The following is an 18,084-nucleotide window of genomic DNA, read 5'->3' on the forward strand; positions in this document are numbered from 1 at the left end:
AGCCGGGGGACACACACGTGACAGCTGGTGGACAGACACCTGACTGGGGGAGTGGACACGTGACAGCCGGCGGACACACACGTGACAGCCGGCAGACACACCTGACTGGGGGAGTGGACATGTGACAGCCGGCGGACAGACACCTGACTGGGGGAGTGGACATGTGACAGCCGGCGGACACACATGTGACAGCCGGTGGACACGCACTGACGGGGAGTGGACACGTGACAGCCGGCGGACACACATGTGACAGCCGGTGGATACACACTGACTGGGGGAGTGAACATGTGACAGCCGGCGGACACACACGTGACAGCCGGCGGACACACACTGACTGGGGGAGTGGACATGTGACAGCTGGCGGACACACACTGACTGGGGGAGTGGACATGTGACAGCCGGTGGACACACACTGACTGGGGGGGTGGACATGTGACACTCAGGACACGCTGACTGGGGGAACTGGCAAGACCGCCAGGCGTCACTGTGCAGATCAGGTTGGGCTGGCGCCCTCTGCAGTGGAGGAGAACCAGCAGGACACTGAAGCACTGGTGCGGCTGTGACGGAGAACAGCATGGAGGGGCCTCCATGTGGGTCGGTGATCCCCCTTCTGGGGACACAGCCGCAGGGAACAAGCTCGCTGTTCCCAGCAGATGGCCGAACCCCACACTCGCTGTCAACTGTTCACAACTGCCGCGACATGGAGACAACCTGAGTGTCCACTGACCAATGAGTGGATGAAGATGATGTCCTATCTGTATCTATGTGGGTGCGTGTGTACACACATGTACACGTATAGGTACACGTCACACACGCTTATAGAATGAAGTATTCCATGACAAGAAAGAAGGAAGTCCTGCCATTTGTGACCACATGGACACTGTGCTGAGGGAAATCAGCCAGAGAAAGACAAATGCTGCGTGATCTCACTTATACGTAAAATCCAGAAAAGTCCGGACTTAAAATGGGCAAACGACAGGGCCCTACCATGCAGCACAGGGAGCTCTGCCCAGGGTCACGCGGCAGCCGGAGGAGAGGGGCGCTTGGGGGAGAGTGGACACATGCGTATGTGGCTGAGTCCCTTTACTGTGCGCCTGAAACCGTCACAGCATTTCTTATTAACTGGCTATACTCCAATACAAAATAAAAAAGTCTTGAAAAGCCAAGCTCCTGGAAATAAGAGTAGCCTGGTGGCTGCCAGGGGTGGGGAGGTGGCTGGTGAGGCAGTCGGGCACACAGCGGTGGTAATGGGGTGGACAGTGGGTGTGAACGTGCAGCGCAGTGACCGCGGCTGGCGGTACTGTGTCGCGTACTTGGGAGGCGCGCAGGAAGATCTGGAAGTTCTCACTGCACACACAGAGGAAGGTGACTGTGCGAGGTCACGGACGTTTTAACCTGCCTGCCCGCGGTAATCATTTACAGCGTCTAACACATGAAGTCACCGTGCTCTGCACCTTGAACTCACACAATGGTAGACGTCAATTATATCTCAGGGAAGTTGGATTAAAAAGCCATTGAATGCCATGTAAATAAAATTTTAGTGGTCCAGTGCACAAACCCGGATTAAAAAAGAAAAAAATAAAGTGCTCCAGCATGAATCTGGATGAACTCAGTACAGCAGCCAAACGTGGTCCTGACTGAGTGTGTAAGTAATTTTGGATCCTGGTGGGGAAAGAGGGCCCCTTCCCTGCTGTAGGTTCAAGTCCTTGTTTGAAGAGCAATTTTCCGGGGCACCTGAACAAACTGCGTCACCTCTCTGGGCCCTGGTCCTCCCCTCTGGACAGCCCCCCACATAGTGACCCTGACATCTCTGTGGGCCGTAGAGCGGCTGCCCCCAGGGCACCATCTGTGAGTCTAGGAGGCGCTCGGGCTCGGAGCTGGAGAACCTGCTTTCCCAGTGGGAACGCCCTGGACAGCGTGCTCACCCTGGGAGGGACACCTGGCTGCTCAAACTTGTCCTCGCTCTACCAGCAGGACCAGCGAGCCACAGCTCGCAGGAGCCATGGGCCGGCCCTGCCCGCCTTACCTCCCCGGGCCCTGCTCTGGCTCCTGCCTGATGGGTTCACCTCCTGCCTCCAGCCAAGTGAGGAGCCCAGAGAGGTGCTGCATCATGGCGACCTGGCCCAGGGCCCACGGACCGCAGCCTTCTTGTGGGATAAACCCACGCTTTCTCCCTCTCAGTATGCCTTCCTCTGCCCTCCCCACGTCCCACGAGTGTCAGCCACGCTGCTCTCCTTTCTCTTCTCTGAACTCGCCAGGCTGGGGGCAGGCTCAGGGCCTTAGCACTCACCACTCTTTCAGCCTGCAAGGCCGCCCCCACACTCTTCAGGGTGGGCTCCCCTCATCCATGTCCACTCAAACACCACCTCTGAGAAGCCCCCTCGCTGAAGTCCTTCTGTGCCCGGCACCGCCCACCCCGGGCCCCTCGCTGTTCTCACGTCAGCTTTTGGTTTGGGAAACGTGGTCAGCATCTCTCTGGGAAGCCGCAGAGGAAGGGGAGAAGGCGCGGTGTGGGGCCAGCCCCAGGACTGTGGGCCGCAGGATGCAGCGAGGGCTGGTGAGGAGGGACTTGCTGCGTGTGGCTGCCGTCCACACACGACCGCCCTGCGGGGGGTGAGCAGGCCTCCGCGCGGGGTGGAGTGGGCAGCGGAGGCTGCGGAGGACCCCTGGCGAGCCCGCCGCCCCGGCTGGCAAGCCCAGGGCTGGGACGGCACCTCCGCGGCCCTGCGCGGCCTCTCTGGATAGTCATGCCCCTGGGCCTCGGGCCCCCCAACGAGGGTGAAGAGGAGCCGGCCAGCCCCGTCCCTCACGAAGCACAGCCCACCCTCTCCCAGAGACAGGTGTTAGACCACAGTGCGGCAGGGGCCAGGGTGTTAGTCACGGGAGGGGACAGAGGAGGCCCCAAAGACGGGCGGTTCGGTACCTAGAGTGAGGCTGTGACTGCAGGGGGCTCTTAGCTTCGGGGCTCTTGGCCACAGATGGGGTTCTACGCGGTGGGCGGAATGGAGCAGAGGTGAGTTGGCGCCGAGGCCCGCCTGGGCCCCCGACCCGGGTGTGGCGCGGGCTTCTGGGGCGGCTCACCTGGACAGCAAGGAGGACACGGGCTTCTCCGCTGAGCCACTCCGCTCCCAGGGCTTCCGGCTGGCCTCTGTCAGTTCATGGCACGGACGAAGTGCCTCAGGGCTGGGAGCGCGCCCATGACCCTGCGCTCCACAGCATCCCAGGCAGACGGCCCCGCCCCAGCTCCCATGGCCCAGGCTGCCCTTGCAGGCCTGGCACCTGCGTCTCCCCAGCTCAGGTCTGGAGCACCTGCTCCCGAGACTTGGTTGACCTGGTTTGAAGTCCTCTCCCCACGGCTAGGGCTTTCCTGGGAATGTGCGCCAGCTGGGCAGGACGGCTCTGAACCAGGACCTCCAGCAGCAACCTGTGCCTCCAGCAGTGGGCCGGGCCCGGCACAGGAAGCCCCTCGGCTGCACCCTCAGCGCAGCCCACACCTGCACTGCGGGCCTGCATCCCTGCTGTCCCCTGGCTCCGTGGCTTGCCCTGCACACGGCTGGCTGGCTGTTTCCCAACCTGGCCTTGGAAGTTGATTTGTCTTTCCTTTTTCAAGTGCTCTTTAACTGCACTTCATTTTACTACAAGAGGGCCACTGAACTGAATGAGTTCCCTGACTTGGCAGGATGAGCAGAGAGACAGAAGGGAAAGATCCCTGGTGCAGCAGGGGCCAGCCACTCTGAGCTGAGCCTGGAGGCCGCGGGCCGACCCTCGCTGGGCCTGCAGGGCAGACCCGGGAGCGGGACCACACCCGAGCTCCAGGCGCACCACTTACACACACTGAGCTTCTAAGTGGAAACACGCACCCCCTCCACTGGGACATGAGGCGTTCACACAGTCACTCACCAAGAATCGTGCCACTGCCTGAAGAAAGGCCATGGACCCCAGCCTCACAGGGAGGCTGACAAGCCAGCAGAGGGGCAGGACGTGAGGCCCAGGTGGCCGCAGAGCCGTGCCCCAGCGAGCTGCCAACAGCGGGCATGAGCCTCCCGCCACTGGCTCCCCGCAGTGAGCTTGGGAGCACAGGCCTGGCTCAGAGCAGACCCTGAGATGTTTGCTGAATGACTGAGGGATCAACTGCAGTGGCATCTTCCCACCACTGAGCCTGGAGGCACTCTTCTGACCACACGCCTGTCCCAGCGCTCAGACCAGGGTAAGTTCAGGGCCCTCTGCTTTGCAGGCCTCGTCAGGCTGACTGCTCAGTGAGCGAGGCTCCCTGGTGGTGACCGTAACATCCTGGCGTTTGGCAAGGAGCAGGACCGCAGTATTCACATGCTCCTCTTCAGAGGAGGGCCCAAGGCCAGGAAGCTGAGCCTCCAGGCGCATCTCTCCCACCCCTCCTAGGTGCAGGCAGGCCCCCTGGGGGAGCAGCCGGATGGGGTGCTCTCTCCTCCAGGGTGCCCCGCTTGGGCTCAGGCTCAGACTGCAGGTGGCCACTGATGGGGGCCCGGGGGGCTTCCGTGCAAGATGGCAGGGCGCCCCACCAGCTCAGCCTCTCTGCTCATCCGCCAAGTGAGGCCATGGTGGTCAGATCACCTTTTTGTGAGAGCCCCTCCCACTCTAAGACCCCACGCCTGGTGCAGGAAGGGTGGGACCCCTTACCTGATGAGCTGGGGGGCTGCTGACTGGCTGCTCGGGTCCCTGGAGATGGAGAGGTGCTGGGCTCTTCCTGAAACGGAAGAGAAAGGTTCTGCTGTCGATCTGGTTAGGAAGGCCGGTTGGGTGGGGACCTTCGGGCCAGGTCATCTAAGAGACCTCAATTTTCCAACTTATCCAGTGAGCCAGTGTTACTTTCATAGTGAGACAACCACTGTGTTTCACTAATGAAGACCCCAGGTGGTGCGGGGAGGTGGTCCACCCCATGGCAGCCGGGGAAGGAGAAGGCTGCAGGGAGACACAGCGGACGAGTCAGGACAACTGCTCACAGCCGGTCCCCACACCGAGCACCGACCTGGCAACTATCAGGAACCCCCCACCCCGTATTTGTGGGGTGCATGAATGAATTCTTGCAGTCGCTGATTCAGAGGCAGGGTGGTCTCAGGGGCTGTGGGTCTCAGGAAGATCTCCCAAGGCCCCTTGTTGTGAGAGAGAGTACAGTTAATGAAATTATGGAAATCAACACATGTGCCTGGGGACCAGGACCCAGAGGAAACAGGCAAGAGTGGGAGACATTACAGGTGAAATTAGTGTAACTGAAGAAAAGTCAGAAAAAATTTTAACGTCATCCTATTATTTTAAAAATAACTAGTGAGACTGCTCCCTCTATAAAGGGAAATTCGGCCTCAGTTGCAAGCCGGGAAGAGCCCCCGCAGCCCCTGCAGGCACCTCCACCGGCCCGTCTCACAGCCCGCGAGGCTGCCTGGTGCCCGGGGGCTGTGCTCTTCATGCCTGGGACACGTCCTTAGAGCCCCATGGCCAGCAAGGGGCAGTAGCCCCACCCAAGCCACCTGACTCCACATTCGGGGTGCTTTCCTTCTTTAAACCTTGTGCCCGTTCGGGGGAGAAGATCTGGAAAACACAGAACAGTGAAGAAATGAAAATGCCAGGGACCCCCTAGAGGTCCAGTGGTTAGGCCTGCTTTCACTGCTGAGCGCCCAGTTTCGATCCCTGGCGGGGAACTAGGATCCCCAATCTGTGCAGGACGGCCAAAAAAAAAAGAAAAAAGAAAAAAGAAAAGCCAGCCGCTGGTGTCCCTGGCCACACTGCACTCGCTCTGCTGTGTGGGACTGTCTCGGCCCTGGAAGAGGCGTCCCAGCCACATGCGACCAAGGTGGGGGACCAAGGCAAATGGAACTCGCAGCAGCCTGGAGGCCTATAGAAGAAGAGGAGTCAGAGAAAGAAAACTCTACCTTTGGGGTCAAAGATTTCTCCTGGGTCCCTAGGATTTGAAACCCATTCTTTCCTGGTGGCTCAGATGGTTAAGGAATCTGCCTACAATGCCAGAGACCTAGGTTCGGTTCCTGGCTTGGGACGATCTCCTGGAGAAGGGAATGGCAACCCACTCCAGTATTCTCGCCTGGAGAATCCCATGGACAGAGGAGCCTGGCGGGCTATAGTCCATGGGGTCAAAGAGTCAGACACGACTGAGAACTCCCACTCCTTTTCTTCCGAGAGCCCAGGGAGCTGCGGCTGGCGGTGCTGGCTGGAACCAGCCACGGTCTTTGGAGACCCGTGACTACCCCCAGGCTCCCGGCCACAGAGGCCTCTGCACTTGCAGACATTCAGGCAGAGTCAGCTGGATGGACTCCATACCTGGTGCAAGGCATGCGGACAGTGGAATATGCACGCCTAGTCCTCGCAGGGCTCACAATCCAGCAGCAAAGAGTGAATTAATGAGATAAATGTGTGCGCTGCAAGCCGAGCAGAAGCACGGCAGGGCCTGGTGTGTCCACGCAGCACGGGAAGCCGGGGCAGGCTGGCGGCGGGTGCACTTACTGTTTGGCTTTCGTCTTCCTTCTTGTCAGCCGGCTTGTCTGTCTGGGAGGCTGCTTTTCTCCTAACACAGGAGGAAGAAGACACACCATCAGTCCTGGAGGTTTCCACACTGACCGGACGCCTCTTCTGTGTGGATGTGGCTTGGTCCTCAGAGGCCCCTTGCTGGGGTCTAACCTGTTTCGTGTGAAGGAGGCAACTTGTCCAGGCACCTATCTGGCCTGGAGTGATGCCTGAGTGAGTGTCCAGGCCTTCTGTGCTGGTCCCAGGACTCTAGACGCCTAACTGGCCTGGCGGGGGGTGTGGGCACACTTGCATCTCTGTCTACAGCACCCGAAGGGCAAAAGTTGGTCCACACCCCATCCAAGTCAGAAGAGCTGGGTGACAGCTATGGCCCCAGAACACCCAGGCCTGGCCACGAGGGGTAGGAGAACCCTGCACCCCGCAGGTCAGCCTGCAGACAGCCTGCGGGAGGAGGAAGCCTGCCGTCACCCTGAAGTCCCTCTGCCTTGGAGCCCAGCAGCCACGCCCTCCCAACCTGGACGCTGCGAAGAGCTGCTCAGGAAGGAGAGGCTCCAACAGACGCCTCTGGTCACGACAGCACCCGCCTGGGGCTGAGTCCCTGCTCAAACACCCTGAAAACTCACTGCTCTCTGCTGGCCGCACTGGGCACCGACATCTGGCTAGTTCTCACATCCACACGCAGCAGTCTCTCTGGAGCTGCCAGAACACACAGTGCGCAAGAGCTTACAAGTGAGCTGCCCAGCACGGGGGAAGCCGGCCTGGCGGGGGTGACGGCCACCAGTGGGCTGTCCCCATCGATAGACCAGCCCACGCTGCAGCCTCCTGTCACACAGCGGCCCCTTCTTCATCTGCTCACCCCGGGAAGGACGGGTCCTCCTAGAGACCCGGGTATCGTTCCCGATGTCTTCCTCCCGCCAGCATGCCCACTCAGTCCTGCCTCTGCATTTGTTTCTTTATTTCCAACGCTGGGTGCAAGCACCCCGGCTCCTCCCTGGCCTGCCACTGTGCCTGTCCAGAGCCAGTGTTTGGTCTTCTAAGAAAACAGCAGACCAGGCCCCTTCAGTCCCGTGGAGGTTTCCTGCGACGAGCTGTGGACAAGCTGTGGACAAGATGCCCCCGCTTGGGAAAGGCTGTGGGGTGGCCCTCGGAGGGAGGAGGCAGCAGCTCCGCCAGGACCTCCATTCAAAGAACAGCCAGCGAGCTCCTTGCCGGTTGTGTGGGGTGTGCGGTCTCTGGGCCAGGCTCTGCCGCCAGCACCTGGCGTCTCCCTGGCTCCCGGCACACTGGCCTTTTCCTGTTCTCAGAAACTTCCTCTCCGTTTGGTCTAAACCATCAAGGCCAAGCTGTTACTGTGAAGGCACTGGTGCTGGACTTGGGGAGAGTGTGCATATTTTGTTTTTAAAGAAAATCTATTTTTAACATGAGGCCCCCCTGGAATGGAGTCCAACCTGCCTGCACGACGAGACTGCTTTTCTTGGACAGCAAGGAGCGTGCTGGAGGCGAGGCCTGCTCCCCAGCCCTCTGGCGTCCGGGTGAGCCAGGGCACGGGACCCCGTCAGCATGCCCCTGCTGCCACCCCATGTCCACAAGCACGGCCTGAGCTCTGCGATCTCCCCCAGAGAGAGCTGACAGACCGCTCCACCTGCTAGGGATGCAGCTGGGGACCCACAAAGCGCCATGGCGACAGGCTGATCACCCTGGGTGAACCAGAGCTGCAGGCGCTGGTGCGGACGGGAGTGGAGGCCCGGTCCCCAGGCCCCGGAGTCGACCAGGACATGGGGGCACTGTTGCTCCATTTCTGTGGGGACATCCTTGGGGCTCCGGCCACTCAGTCACTCCTCCTGGGGCCTCTGTAACCTCCCCACAGGATGGGCCCCATCATCACACATTTCCCAGGGGGAACAGTTCTCTTTTTCCCTGAGAATTCATCTCTGAAATTATCTCCAAATTTCTCTCCGCTCAGGATAGGCTGAGACATGGCAGATACTTTGAGACGAGCACTTGTTTGACTGAAATGAGGCAGGTTTTAAGACTTGAGAGGACTCCTTTTGGCTCGATGTCTCAGACTGACCCCTGGAGAAGGGAAACCTGACTGACAGTCCCCCTGCTCGGCTGAAGCCAGGGGACGGTGGCTGCTGGCTGGGGAGGGTGGAACTGCATCCCCCTACCCCTCTGGGACTGGGAGCAGGAGCCCCCGACAAGCAGCTGAGCTGGCTGCGGTCAGTCGACACACCCACCTCTTGGCCAGCAGCTTGTTCATCTCTTCCATGAGGCCTCCTCCGCCACCCCCACTGCTGGCCCGGTTGGCGTCAGACTTCGAGGGCCCGCTGGGACTGGAGCCTCCGGACGCATCTTCTGGCTAAGGGGAGAGGATGCTTCAGGCCGGTGACTTGAGGGAAAAGGGGCTGGGTATGACGGCAGAGCTGGGAGAGGCCAGGCCAGGCCCTCTGGTCCCATCTCCCCAACCCCACCCACTGGCGTCAAAGTCAAGAGTCCAGAGGGAGCCGTCGACTGGAGGTCACTGTTCACAGACATGCCCCAGGTCCACTGGCTCACGGTCAGCGGCCTTGACGAGGCGGGTGTGACCTGACAGGTGAGGGGGCATGAGTGTGTATCAGAGGTGCCCTTTAGCCCACAAACACACACAGCCTTCTTCCAGAAGCTCCACCTGCCAGGACACTGGGGACGACTGGGGAGGACCAGCTGAGCCCGAGGAAGCTGATGGACTTAAACTCAGGAGACCCAGGGCCTGAGTCCAAGCTGCAGCTGCTGACCTGCATGCTTGGGACAAGCTGTTCACATGCCCAGCCCTCGGTTTCCTCGTAAGGAGGGTGGCAGCTCCCGCCTCATGCAGCGCCGCCCCAGTTCTCCTGGGAACCGGGGAACCAGGGTTGGGGAGGGTGGTGATGCACCGCCCCCCCAGTAGGGAAGGGCCCCCCAGCCTCATCCTCCCCCACCCGCCCCCAGGGGCCCGGGACGCTCACCCGCTGCACTCGTCTCAGCTTGGCCCCAGCCAGGGCGGCAGCCAGGCCAGACACGGAGCTCTCGTCGTGGCTCGCGCCCTGGGCCCCTCCGGCCGGCAGTGGGGGTGGGGGCGGGGGGGTGGCCCCCGTGGGTGGGGGTGGGACGGGGGGTGGGGGAGGGGGTGGAGGGCCACTGCAGGAGAGAGGGGCGCCGGCTGCAGAGGAGGGGTGCCCCGGCGGGAGGCTGGGTCCTGAAACACAGCGGTGGGCTCGGTGAGGGCCCAGGCCCCGCGGGAGCCTCCTGAGAGCTCCTCGGCGGACGAGGAACAGCTCAGGGTCACTCTTCCAGGAAGCCTCTCAGGAGGCACTTGCCACTGTCCTGGTCCCTGCCGACACCTGGGGCCCGGCGGGACCCAGCGTCACACACTGGCTTCGTGCCCCCGAGCTCCACTGCCTTCCTGCTGCTCAGCGGTGGTCTTCCCGGGGAGAGGAAGCCCTTTGGTGCACAAATGGCATCTGTTTCCTCCTCTGCTCCTTCTCAGCACTGAGCACCCTGCCAGGCACTGGCAGATGTCAGCCCCCGAGATGCAATGGTGGCCGCCCCTTTGGCCTTGGGGGATGGCGGCAGGGCCGACGGGAACGCGTGTCCAGGAGCCGCGCCGCATGCTGGGCAGTCCTGCCCCGCCCCCTGTCCAAGTCTCCGCAGCCTGCCCGGCCCTGTGCAGGGCGCCGGGGACCAGTGGCCACAGGCTCCGTGCTCTTGGAGCTCATGGCCTGGTGGGGAGCAGTGAGCCAATCGCATGGACGACTGCACATCTGTCACTGCGGAGGGTGATAAGTGCCACAAAGAGCGGGCGCACAGTGCCACCCTGGCCTGTGAGGAGGGATTACGGCTGGCCAGAAGCCCGCAGGAGGCTTCCTCAGGGAAGGAAGAACCACGCCGGGACAGGAGTGAAGCCTGGTGAAGGGGGCACGGGTGCGAGGGAGGCGGTGGCCCCGGAGGAAGTGAAGGAGCTGCAGGAGAGCGCTCGCGGGGTGGTGGGCCTGCAGGGACCGGGCCTGTGCACCTGGAGGCCGGGCAGGGAGCCCAGGTCGCTCAGGGTGATGGGGAAGAGCTGCCACGGCGACAGGGTCAGATCCGAGTTAGAAATGTGGGGTGTGGCTGGCACCCTGTGAGGCCTGTGCGCCCAGCAGCAGGTCGCCGAGTGCCCAGTGTGTCCCAGGCACCGTCCAGGGCAGGGATGGCCCCTGCAGGGGCGGGACGCTCTCACCTGTGGCCGAGGTTCTTCTCTCGAGGGACTCCTGGCGCTGTTGGTGCTGCTGCTGCTCCATCACTTGTCTGAGAAGCAAACACAGAGCAGTGAGAACAGGTCTGTGTCAGAGCCCAGGCTGCAGAGTCAGGCTTCCCCGGGGCCCCCCGGGCTCAGCAGTGAGCCCGCCTCATCCCTCCCGGGGCTCCAGCTGCCAGGCCTGCTGTCCCCGCTTACACAGGCCGAGCTGTGACCAGGGCAGCGCCGGCAGCCCCTCACGAGGGCTCGCCACCTAGCCGAGTGACCAAGCGTCCCCCAGGCTGGACGAGCTTGCCTGCTGTCCGGGGGCTGATGGCCTCCGCAGACACGACCTCAGGGCCACCCACGCCCACTGCACCTGGGTGAGCTCCCGAGGCCAATGGGAGGCTGTGTGGCCGCGCCGGGTGACCCCGGCAGGGACAACCTCCTGGCTCCTCGCAGGAGGGGCCTGGGTTGCTCTTCAAGGCCGGGCGAGTGAAGACACAGGCCCAGGGGCACGAGCCTGGGCTGCGACACTGGTGCGGGAGGGACTCAGGAGTCACGGGGGCTGCCGATGCTGGTGCGGGAGGGGCCCAGGGTCACGGGGGCTGTGACACTGGTGCGGGAGGGACTCAGGGTCACGGGGGCTGCCGACGCTGGTGCGGGAGGGACTCAGGGGTCACGGAGGCTGCCGACACTGGTGCGGGAGGGGCCCAGGGTCATGGGGGCTGTGACACTGGTGCAGGAGGGATTCAAGGTCACGGGGGCTGCCAACACTGGTGCGGGAGGGACTCAGGGTCACGGGGGCTGCCGACGCTGGTGCGGGAGGGACTCAGGGTCACGGGGGCTGCGACACTGGTGCGGGAGGGACTCAGGGGTCACGGGCTGCCGACGCTGGTGTGGGAGGGGCTCGGGGTCACGGGGGCTGCGACACTGGTGTGGGAGGGGCTCAGGGTCACGGGGGCTGCCGACGGTGGTGCGGGAGGGGCTCAGGGTCACGGGGGCTGCCGACGCTGGTGCGGGAGGGACTCAGGGTCACGGGGGCTGCCGACGCTGGTGCGGGAGGGACTCAGGGGTCACGGGGGCTGCTGACGCTGGTGCGGGAGGAGCTCAGGGGTCACGGGGGCTGCAACACTGGTGCAGGAGGGATTCAAGGTCACGGGGGCTGCCGACACTGGTGCGGGAGGGACTCAGGGTCACGAGGGCTGCCGACGCTGGTGCGGGAGGGACTCAGGGTCACGGGGGCTGCGACACTGGTGTGGGAGGGACTCAGGGGTCACAGGGGCTGCCGACGCTGGTGCGGGAGGGGCTCGGGGTCACGGGGGCTGCGACACTGGTGCGGGAGGGGCTCAGGGTCACGGGGGCTGCCGACGCTGGTGCGGGAGGGACTCAGGGTCACGGGGGCTGCCAACGCTGGTGCGGGAGGGACTCAGGAGTCATGGGGGCTGCCGACGCTGGTGCGGGAGGGGCTCGGGGTCACGGGGGCTGCGACACTGGTGCGGGAGGGACTCAGGGGTCACAGGGGCTGCCGACGCTGGTGTGGGAGGGGCTCGGGGTCACGGGGGCTGCGACACTGGTGCGGGAGGGGCTCAGGGTCACGGGGGCTGCCGACGCTGGTGCGGGAGGGACTCAGGGTCAAGGGGGCTGCCAACGCTGGTGTGGGAGGGACTCAGGGTCATGGGGGCTGCCGACGCTGCAGCCTGTCTCGGGGCACGGGGCCTGGGCCGCTCTGGGGCTACTTTGCTCCCGGGCAGGAGGCCGGAGGGCGCCCGCAGAGGGAGAGGCCGCGGCGGTGCGTCTGCACCGCGGGCTCCCAGCGCTCTGGCGTAGGGCTGGCTGCTTAGGGTATGCGTGGCGGGGAATAAGCACGCGGGGCTGCCAGCGCTTTCACCTTGGAGGAAGGACAAGGGACACGCGGGGCTCACTGCACGGCCATTGAGGAGCAGAGCGCTTTCGGGTCCCCACTCTGGGAGTCACGGGTTTGTGATCATGGGTGAGCTTTTTCCCTTTCCTGGGCCTAGATGCCTCTTCATAAATAAGAACACGTGTCATGGGTTCTTGGAAGGATTGTGCCTGGTATCTAAAAAATACTGAAAAAGGTCCTTCTGACACTAAAGATGTTTGGAAAGCTCCCAGCAGCATCTGCATTAAGCTTCTCCATCCAAACTGCTGAAACATCACCCCCAACTCCAGCCTCTCCAGCATGATCCACGTGCCCAGAAACCCTCCACGAGAGGAATCGGCCTTCTGTGGACGCAGGATGCTGGTGGTGAGAAGACAGGACGGCTCCATGCTGGGCTCACTGTGTCCCTTGTGGGCACCACACAACCCCTCTCCCGGCCTCCCTCCGTCCTGACCAGCAGGTCCCTGCTCTGGAGTCTGATGCCTGTGGTTCACAGACTGACCTCAGGGGTCACTTGGCCTGGGGATGCCGACTGCAGACAAAAGTGAACCGCCCTCTGCGGCCAGCAGCCCTGGACGCTGGACTTGGCAGTGGTGTGTCTCCAGCTCTGACAGCCCGACAGAAGGGTCTGTGTGGGACCCCCATCCCTCTCAAGGAAGGGGCCTGGGAGCCGGCAGAGGGCTGGGCCGGAGCCAGTCCTGGTTCTGCTCCTAGCTCCTGCTTCCTCTCTATTCTCCCACCTTCAGTGGCTCACGTGAGAAACAGCACGGGTAATGACAACCCCTGACGGCTGACATGAGCATTAAAGTGAGACAAGTGTGCCTAGTGAGCCACACGGTATCCTGAGAGGCTAGGGGCCTCTCTGACCTGAGTCCAGGAAGCATGAACCCATCTTTCCCTTGTTAACACTGCTACCTGCAACCAGGAGACTGAGGCCCAGGGTCACAGAGTCCACCGTGGGGGACAGGGCACTCAGGCCAGGGGGCAGACTCGAGGCGAGGACCCTGAGAGCCTCAGCCAGGGGTGGGCCTCCCAGCCCTGACTTCGGGCTCTGCCTGAGCCCGGCCATAGGCCGGGAGCCAGGCGCTCTTCCGCTCCCCTGGAGAGGATACAGCCCAAGCCTGCCTCCCAGCACGGCTCCACAGGGCCAGGGTGCCAGGCCCTCAGAGACGCAGAGCCCCTGCCCAGCAGGGCAGGCCCACGCCCTGGCCCTGCTCTCCTGGCATAGGGACTGGGGAGGCGATGTCCTCAGACACCGCGACATCTCCTGTAACTTCAGGACAACAGCACTCACTGTTCCTTCCAGACACTCCAGACGCACCCTGGAGGGGGCGGGGGGACGGGTCACCCTACCCCACAGGAGCAGCCTCCTCCGCGGGCTAGCCCCACGAGGACAAGGACACGGCCCCGGCCTGGCCACCCAAGGGCGGCTGTAGCCGAGTGCCCTCGCGGCCTCTGTCTGCTTTAACCCCCGCTAGGGAGGCCGTATGGGGCACCCGCCAAGGAATCCAATGAGAGACCAGGGTTCACAAGGCCTCCAGACAGACAGACACGAGATGGGGGCCTAGGACGGGCTCAGTCAGACTGGCCCGGCGGGTCGCGTGTAGCCCAGGCCACATCCCAGGTTCCTGGACGATGACCTCCTAATACACCTGGGAGGGTGTTCAGTAAGTGAACGGGCCGGGACTCCGCCAGGCTGACAGTGAGGCTAGAGTCTGTGGTGCCCCTGCGCTGTGAAACCACACGCTCGTCATCGCTGGCAAAGTGGCAGCAACCCGCCTCCTCTTCCTCTGGTCAGGCCTGTTCTCCCGCCCCCCTCCTGGGTGTGGCCTCCACGCCGGCCCTGCTGCGGGGAGGGTTACCTTCTCTGGATGTCCATCTCGTCGGGAGAGGGGCCATTCTGCACCTGACGCTGGCTGGAGGGGCCTGTGGGCAAGAGAAGCACAAGGGCACGGAGGTTAACGGGGCAGAGGACCCCAGGGCCTGCCCCACCTCCGCCTCCTGGTCCCCCAGGAGACAGTTTCACGGCTGGCTCTCAGCCTCGCAAAGCCCAGGCCCACCCCATCCTCTCATCGGCGCTCTGTCCCTTTCTCGTGGTTCTTCCCGTGGAGCCACTTCACAGGGTCCAAGCTCAGCCCTGCTCGTGCTGACCCCCCCTTCCTTCCCCTCAAATGGCACCTGCGGCTGCCACTCTGCTCTCAATCCCCTAACCTCAAACTCCAGTCCCCCCACTTCCCACAGAATGTTCTAACTTGGAATTGCCAACCCAGTGGGTCCATCTTATTCCGCCTTGTGAGCAGGGGAGCGGCCTTCCAGCAGGAAGAATCGGGGCGGGGATTTCAGCCCATGCCCCTTCCCGTGACGTGACGCCCTCCCGCCTGCGCCCAGGAGCCTGGAGGTGTGGTGAGGGCAGGTGATGGCGTGACTGTCGGTCGTAGGTCGTCACAGGACGACCGAACACTGTGGAGCCTTCTGGGCCGCACTCCTGCCCTCGACCCTGAAAGCAGGCCTGGAGCAGGCAAAGGCTGCCGCGTGTGCCTTGTGTCCAGACAGGGGCTGCTACTGTGTTACGTTTACAAGAAAATCAGGCTTTGGCTCCAATCTGAGAAAGAGCCGATTGTTTGTTCTCTTGGCCGGCTCAGGTGTCACCGGGGAACTGCAGACAGTCACGGCGGTGGGGGAGGGACCGGGGCAAGCTGGCCTCAAGCCTCGCTGCTGAGATGGGGAAGGGGCGTCATCTCCACCCCAGGATGAGCGGCCAGCAATGCTCAAGAGTGAGACAAAATCCATGATGGGCAGAAGGCCTGCCCCACAAGGTGCTTCAAGCAGGTGGGAGGTGAGCTGCGTGTCCCCTGGAGTGGGGCACGGCAGGACACAGGGTAACAGAATCTCCAAGCTGAAACAGGTCACCTGCTGCCCCACACCGGAGCCCTTGGTGCCTCCAGGCCACTCTCCCGGTGATGAGGCGTGACCTCCCGAGGGAGAGGGTTCCTTCTGACATGGAGGTCCCAACCTACCCACACCCACGAAGGCTGACTTCCACCCCTAGGGGTGATAATACGGCTGGAATCTTGTTCTGTTTTTCTATGCTTGACAGCCTGTTCTGTGCTGGAAGCTTGCTTCCATACTTGGCAACGCCCAGCCCTAGGCCCTGCTACGGGCTTCAGTCAAGTTTTCCGCGAGCCTTGTCCACTGCTTCCTGGCCCCTGTGTGGATGGTTCGGCTGCAAAAGAGGAGGGTCCAGGTGGGGGGCAGTGGGCCAGCTGCCTCATGGCAGGAACATTCCGCCCTGGGAGACGCTGCCCTGCTGGGCACCCACTGCCGCACTCGGTTGAGCAGGAGAGGAGATGCCTGCGGGCTCTTTGCAGAGTTGACTACACACACATACATATCTGGTGGCACACAGGAGGAGTGAAAGAAACACTAGTTTTCTTTCCCCGTCTTTAAACACCCTTTTCCTGCTCTATTTATTCAACATACAATAATTTTGCTCGTTTTAAAAACTGGTTTGTCAGTCAACATGTTCAGTATAGGTGTTGGAAAATTTCTTAAAGATTAAAGAAAAACAGTTCCCAATTAAAACAAACCTACGGTGAGGTCTTCTTCTCTCCTATTCCCTGAGGCCCGGGCCTGAGGGCTCCTCCCTTCCTTGTTCTCAGGAAACCAGAGCCAGAATATGAGAACAGTGCTTTACCATGGCGTCAAGGCACTTTTCTTAATTTACATTTACTTTAATTCTCACAACCCCACCAGACAGTTCCCAGGAAGACCTGTAACAGGTGCGGGAGTGGCCCAGAAAAGGCTAAGCGACACAGCTGTCAGCAGCAGAACCTGCCTCAGACTACCTGGGAAACGCCACTCCCTTTCTTAAATTCAGCTGCAGCGCGTGTCAACTGAGACGGGCCTCAAGCATGAGACGTGGCCGGAAGGGCCCTGGGTGAGGGCTGTAGCCCTCGGACAGCGCCCGGGCTCTGCCTGGCATCCACGCCCACTCAGCCCGACGTTTGGGGATCAGGCCCGATACCTGCACTCCTGCCGATCCTGGATCTTCCCTCTCCTGGCTGAGCCCGTGCTCTGGAGCCCCTGCCTAGCTGGGCTGGGCCCCGCCACGCCAGAACCCTGGCTGGCGGCAAGCTGCTGTGGTTTGGGGCGTGCACCCCTCACTCTGCCTGCTGGCCTGGCTTGCCTCCCGATGCCCTCAGCTGGCCAGCCCGGTTCTCCTGGGTAGGGAGGGCTGAGCAGAGCCCCCGCTGCTCCTGGGGGCCTCTGGCATCTCACGGCGACACGACTGGGCCTTCAGACACTACGGAGCAGGGAACGATGACTCTGGTTGTGTAAGGCCTTCGTTCCTCTTGAGCACAGAACACGTAGGTTGGTTTTGAGCTGTGAGGGTCCTTCGCATTAGGATGCACAGGCCCTCTGTCTTGGGGGAGGGGTCTGTCCAGGGTCACACGGGGCGTGTCTCCGTCCTATGGGTCAGTTCCACTCGCTGGCCACATGCCCCGCGGCAGAGGCGCGACGATAGGGAGGAGGCACTGCCCTCCAGGAGGTCTAGGGCCCTTGGAACGCTCGGGCAGAGCCTGTCCACGGTGCTTCCTGAAGTCTCAGGGTGGGGGTGCTGGGTGGCTGTCACCACTCCCGTCTGTCCAGGGCCCCGTGTCACTTCCCTGTGGAGCGCTTAGAAGCCAAGGTGGAGGCCCGGGTGAGTCTCCCCCGCCCCAGAGCTGTCTCAGGCCAGCCGCGCCCCTGCCTCTGGGATCCAGGTGGGGACACTCACCCCGCCACCCCGTCTCCGCAGATCCCCACAGGGCTCACCCGCCTCTCCCTCCCTGCGTGGCTGCCTCAGCACCTCTCCCGGACCCTTGCCGCCATCAACCGAGGGGCCCTCAGCCTCCACCCTCTTCCCTTTCTCCATTTGTCTTCCACCTGACTCTGCAGACCTTGCGATCTCTGGAAGACACAAGCCTGACCCTTATGGGGTCTAGTTCAAACCCATCCCCATGGCCACTTCTCCTGGAGACACCCCCCAGTAGGCCTTTGGTACCCGCTCACTAAGCCCGCACCACCTGCTCTGCTCCCCTGCCCCGACTCTGTGGGCCCCTCAGTCCCCCCACCTTCCTCACTGCCAAGTCTTCAAGGCCCAGCTCCGCAGCTGCCTCCTCCAGGAAGCCTGCCGACATACGCCTGCCCTCCACCACTTGATTGCAAAGGCCGGTCTTACAAGGCCGCTTTCTAACTGTTAGCACCCTGACCGGACAGCAGGTCTCCTCTCCCTCCGAGACCCTATGCTCCCCGACGGCAGAGCCCGTGCCTCTTGCTCGGCACTCAAGGCCGGCTCAGGTCAGGCATCTGGCGTGCTCTACTGAACCGAGCTGGAAGGTCCCAGGGAGCGTGCACTTGTCAGGCCCAGGGGAAGGAACGGGGCTGAGCTCTGAGCTTC

At 62.5% G+C, this 18,084-nt stretch overlaps 1 protein-coding gene across 4 annotated transcripts in view; it reads right to left on the bottom strand.

Moving 5' to 3' along the window:
• The window catches only part of EVL (Enah/Vasp-like), a 143,057-nt gene that overhangs the window by 3,331 nt on the left and 121,642 nt on the right, over positions 1–18,084 (bottom strand). For 3 of the 4 annotated variants that reach the window (XM_070477842.1, XM_070477841.1, XM_020913432.2), the window contains exons 4-11: positions 14,507–14,570; positions 10,745–10,812; positions 9,495–9,724; positions 8,748–8,869; positions 6,490–6,550; positions 4,657–4,723; positions 3,082–3,148; positions 2,924–2,986 (exon numbers count right to left, since the gene is read on the bottom strand). In XM_070477842.1, the coding sequence (XP_070333943.1) occupies positions 2,924–2,986; positions 3,082–3,148; positions 4,657–4,723; positions 6,490–6,550; positions 8,748–8,869; positions 9,495–9,724; positions 10,745–10,812; positions 14,507–14,570 (742 nt within the window). The remainder of the gene's footprint in view (positions 1–2,923; positions 2,987–3,081; positions 3,149–4,656; positions 4,724–6,489; positions 6,551–8,747; positions 8,870–9,494; positions 9,725–10,744; positions 10,813–14,506; positions 14,571–18,084) is intronic. The other variant, XM_070477843.1, reaches the window with a different exon arrangement.

This window comes from Odocoileus virginianus, chromosome 16, assembly GCF_023699985.2.
Source record: "Odocoileus virginianus isolate 20LAN1187 ecotype Illinois chromosome 16, Ovbor_1.2, whole genome shotgun sequence".
In the NCBI taxonomy this organism is placed as follows: domain Eukaryota; kingdom Metazoa; phylum Chordata; class Mammalia; order Artiodactyla; family Cervidae; genus Odocoileus; species Odocoileus virginianus.